At 55.0% G+C, this 5,118-nt stretch overlaps 1 protein-coding gene across 1 annotated transcript in view; it reads right to left on the bottom strand.

Annotated features, from left to right (window-relative positions):
* Positions 1-277: 277 nt before the first annotated feature.
* Positions 278-5,118, bottom strand: part of CCDC94 (coiled-coil domain containing 94) — a 25,881-nt gene continuing 21,040 nt past the window's right edge. The window contains exons 6-8 of the mRNA XM_011943611.1: positions 3,464-3,495; positions 2,792-3,003; positions 278-789 (exon numbers count right to left, since the gene is read on the bottom strand). Coding sequence (XP_011799001.1) covers positions 677-789; positions 2,792-3,003; positions 3,464-3,495 — 357 coding nt within the window. The 3' untranslated portion in view covers positions 278-676. The remainder of the gene's footprint in view (positions 790-2,791; positions 3,004-3,463; positions 3,496-5,118) is intronic.

Here is a 5,118-nt window from a genome sequence, read left to right as displayed (position 1 = left end):
ATGGCGAAACCCAGTCTCTTCTAAATGTACAAAAAGTTAGCCAGGAATGGTGGCACACACCTGAGGTCCCAGCGACTCACGAGACTGAGGAGGGAGGATCACCTGAGTTCGGAAGTTCAAGGCTGCAGTGAGCCAAGAATACGCTACTGCACTCCAGCCTGGGCGAGGGTTAGATCCTGTCTCACAAAACAAACCTCTAGAATGCCCCTCGAATTGTGCTAATAGAGCCTTGCCCTGGGGCCTCCTGAGACTCTGGGAGAGAGAAGGGGCCCGGGCGGTTGGCAGATTTCCTTTTATTGGTTCTAGACAGTTTGTGGAAGGAAGAGATGAGGCCATCTAGAGGCCAGTGGGCTCGCCCAGTGCCCCAGACACTGCCACCCTGAAGTAGTGTTAGAAGCTGAGACGCTCTAGGGATGTTGCAGCCCTAAGCATGGTGACAGGTGGAGGCAGGAGCAGCAGGTGTCCCCGAGGTGTTGAGAGGCTGGTGAGGGCAGAGAGAAGCGACCTCCTGGGGCTGAGGTCCCTGTTGGCCCTATGTGCTTGGAGCACGCTGGCACTTGTCTGTAGGGTCTCCAGTTACGCCAAGGCCTCCTGCCCCGACCACCAGCAACGCCGGCCTCAACGTGGCTGAAGCTGGACGTGTGACCCTGACCCAGGGCGGGGGTCCTAGGCGGGCTCAGTTGCTGCCGTTGCTGTCGTCACTGTCCAGGTACGCACCCAGCTGGCTCAGGGAGGATGCGCCAGGCGTCAGGGGTGCAGGGTCGGCCTCCTTTCTGCTCTGCGGGGCTCCTGGGGGGAGAGTGAGAGTTAGCTCATCTCAGCTCCAGAGCAGACGGGCCAGGGACAAGGCCTGGAGCAGGGGACCGGCCACCTCTGCAGGTTTGCAAAGCCCAGAGGCGACAGCATGTCAATGGCCTGGCCTTTCTGGATGGCACCTGATGGGATCCATCGCAGATTTACGTCTGCACATCTGGGACTCAACAGCTCCGCTTCTGAACAATGGTCCATGCAAACCCTGCCCAGGCAGGCAACGTGCGCTGCCAAAAATGGAAATGGCGCAAAGTTCAAAGTCCAGTCACTGTGGACTTAATCGCCTTAGGAAAAATCATACTAAGACAATTAAATGAGGCAGATTCTATGCCTGGCTGTGAAAGCCACTCTGACTCTCGGCCTTTTCCTCTGACAAATGGGATAATTTTTTTTTTTTTTGAGACGGAGTCTCTCGCTCTGTCACCCAGGCAGTGGCGCAATCTTGGCTCAGTGCAACCTCCGCTTCCCAGATTCAAGAAATTCTCCTGCCTCAGCCTCCCAAGTAGCTAGGATTGCAGGCACCAGCCACCATGCTTGGCTAATTTTAGTAGAGATGGGGTTTCATGATGTTGGCCAGGTTGGTCTTGAACTCCTGACCTCAAGTGATCCGCCGGTCTTGGCCTCCCAAAGTGCTGGGATTTTGAGCTGCTGCGCCTGGCCAGATGGCATAATTTTTACCAGCACTGATACAAATGTCTCAAATGTCTCAAAGGCTCGCCATGTGCCAGGGTCTACTCAAGTGCCACCGCTCACAGAATCAACCCAAACCGGGAGCCGACCCTACCTACGCGAGGTAGGTCCCCTTGGCTGCATTTTACAGGACAGGGCACTGAGGCCCCGCTGGGGGAAAAGGCCCTTGGCCAAGGCCATGGGACAAGCAGGTAGGCGTGCAAAGGACCTGCCCCCGCGATGCTTGGCTCCGAACTCTGGTCTTAACCACCTGGCAACGCTGACCCCACCCCCGTCCTCCATCCCCTGGGGCTGGGGGTGTGGGACTCTCCTCCCTACAGAGCACCAGGTATGTGACAACAGACACACATGCCATACAGGCAACCCCGGAGGTGGGACGGGGGATCCTGGCACCGGCTGGCAGCGAAGGCTGGGCAGGGAAACACGGATTCAACATTTATTTTATACACTCCCACGTGATTTGGGCTTTAAAAGCAAGCACTGGCTCCTTTTGTAATTGAAAGACAAAAAGAGGCCTGGCGCGGTGGCTCACGCCTGTAATCCCAGCACTCTGGGAGGCCGAGGTGATTGGATCACCTGAGGTCGGGAGTTCGAGACCAGCTTAACCAATATGAAGAAACCCCAACTCTGCTAATAATACAAAAGATTAGCCGGGCGTGGTGCTGTAGTCCCAGCTACTTGGGAGGCTGAGGCAGAGAACTGCTTGAACCGGGAAGGCGGAGGTTGCAGTGAGCCAAGATGGCACCACTGCACTCCAGCCTGGACAACAGAGCAAGACTGTCTCAAAAAAAAAAAAAAAGGGCCGAGCGCGGTGGCTCACGTCTGTAATTCCAGCACTTTGGGAGGCCGAGGTGGGCGGATCACGAGGTCAGGAGATCGAGACCATCCTGGCGAACACGGTGAAACCCCATCTCTACTAAAAATACAAAAAAAATTAGCCAGGCGAGGTGGCGGGCGCCTGTAGTCCCAGCTACTCGGGAGGCTGAGGCAGCAGAATGGTGTAAACCCGGGAGGCGGAGCTTGCAGTGAGCCGAGATCTGGCCACTGCACTCCAGTCTGGGTGACAGAGCCAGACTTTGTCTCAAAAAAAAAAAAAAAAAAAAGAAAGAAAGAAAAAAGACAAAAAGAAGCCGCCCGCCTTCTCTGCTCACTCCACTAATTGGTCCTGTGGGGGTTGCAGGCCACCCCCAACCCACCCCATGAAGCCTCTGTAATTGCACAGGGAGCGCTGCCGCCACCTAGAGGTCACTATGGAAACCGCGCCCGGCTCTGGGAACTCTTGTGACCTTACCTGGGGCGGGGGCTGCCTGAGGCTGCCGATTGCTGCAGTCCAGGTCGGCCTTTGCCTTCTTCACCATGACCAGCCTCGACAGCGGGGGCCGGCTGCCCAGGCTGCCAATGCTCTGCTCCCAGACCTCCACTTTCCTCTTGGGCTTTGGGGCCTGCAGGTGATGGGGACATGTGTGGGGGTCTGGCCCGGATCCAGGGCCCAGTCTGGCCCCTCTGCCCTCAACACCTGCTCACTGCCCCATGTCCACTCTTCCACTGCTGCACTGACCATGTTCCTCCTCTGCTCTAAACTCCTCTATGGCTCCCAGTGCCCTAAGCTTGGCACTCAAGGTCGCCATCCATTCTCCATCCCACATAGCCTGCCCTGGTACTTCCTGAATCACACTGTGGCTTCTCATCTCCATGCCTTTACCCATGCTATTCCCGTCACCAGGGATGCCCCCTTTTCCATACACTCGCTTGGTGAACTCCTACTCACCCTTCAATACCCAACACAAGACACCCCTCCTCTGAGAAGCCCATCATGGTTCAAGCTCACATGCAGGCTGCATGTCCACGCTCACAGTGCCCTCTGCTGGCTGTTATAACTCTCTCCCCAGCTCTGCCGTGAGCTCCTGTCTCTGGCTCTGCGGTGCCACAAGCAGTTCCTGGCACAAGGAGGTGCTCAATGTACTTGAGAGAACGCGTGAAAATGGAGGAAGCCGCCTTGGGAAAGAGTTAGGGGCAGGTAGAAAAGACCTCCAGATCCTTCATTGCAACAGAAGGGACCCGTTAATCTATTTTATTTATTAAAAATTTTTTTGGAGAAGGTCTCACTCTATTGCCCAGGCTGGAGTGCAGTGGTGCAATCATAGCTCATTGCAGCCTCGAACTCCTGGGCTCAAGCGATTCTCCTGCCTCAGCCTCCTGCAGGTGCACGCCACCAAGACGGGCTAACATTTTTAATTTTTGTAGAGACAGGGTCTCGCTCTGTTACCCAGGCTGGTCTTGAACTCCTGACTCAAGCGATCTTCCCGTCTCAGCGTCCCAAAGAGCTAGGATGACAAGTGTGAGCCCCTGCATCTGACCTCTTTAATCTGTTTTATGTTTAAATAGAGGAAGTGGTAATCACTGGGTTAAGGAAGTCCCAGTGGGTGCTCTGCCCTCACGGAGCTCACTGTGTGGGGAGGGAGAGGAACAAGGAGACCAATACCCAGGACTACATCCATCTGGGTGAGAGAGAAGCCAGGGTGCATGAGCTTGAATTATGAGGATGAGCTTCTCAGAGGAAGGGCGTCTTGCATTGGGTATTGAAGGGTGGGTAGGAGTTCACCAAGCGAGAAGAAAAAGGGGGCATCCCACGTAAGGGGAATGGCACAGGTAAAGGTGTGATGAGAAGCCACAGTGTGATTCAGGAAGTGCCAGGGCAGGTTATGTGGGATGGAGAATGGGCAGAGGCCTTGAGTGCCAAGCCGACGGTGTGAGGGGCGGCCACTGCTAAGGTGGTGGAGAGGCCTCCTTAAAGTTCTGGCTCTGGGCCAGGCGCGGTGGCTCACGCCTCTAATCCTGGCACTTTGGGAGGCCAAGGTGGGTGGATCACGAGGTCAGATCAAGACCATCCTGGCTAACACAGTGAAACCCCATCTCTACTATAAATACAAGAAATCAGCCGGGCTTGCTGGCATGCCAGCTACTCGGGAGACTGAGGCAGGAGAATCACTTAAACCTGGGAGGCGGAGGTTGCAGTGAGCCGAGATTGTGCCACCGCACTCCATCCTGGGTGACAGGGCGAGACTCTGTCTCGAAAAAAAAAAAAAAGAGTCATGGCTCTGGGCTGATGTCAGAATGAGGAAAACAAGTCAAAAGGCACAGACGGCCAGGTGCAGTGGCGCACACCTGTAATCCCAACACTCTGGGAGGCAGGGGTGGGTGAACCACTTGAGGTCAGGAGTTCGAGACCAGCTTGGTCAACACGGTGAAACCCTGTCACTTTATTAATAAAAATAAAATACAAAACAGCCAGGTGTGGCAGCACACGCCCGTAATCCCAGCTACTGAGGAGGCTAAGGCAGGACAATTGCTTTAGCCTGGGCGGCGGAGCTTGCAGTGAGCCGAGATCACGCCACTGCACTCCAGCCTGGGTGAAAGAACGAGACCGTCTCAAAAATAAAAATAAGATACCTGGGTTAGTTCCCACACCTGTTTCTACAGGTGGTTCTCATCATCATTAAACTAAACGAAGGACTGGGAGGCCAAGGTGGGAGGACTGCTTGAAGATAGGAGTTCGAGACCAGCCTGGACAACATACAGACTCGTCTCTAAAAAAAAAAAAAAAAAGGCCGGGCGCGG

Source organism: Colobus angolensis, unplaced genomic scaffold (assembly GCF_000951035.1).
Source record: "Colobus angolensis palliatus isolate OR3802 unplaced genomic scaffold, Cang.pa_1.0 Scaffold22, whole genome shotgun sequence".
Lineage (NCBI taxonomy): Eukaryota > Metazoa > Chordata > Mammalia > Primates > Cercopithecidae > Colobus > Colobus angolensis.
This window is presented reverse-complemented; position numbering and strand designations above follow the sequence as displayed.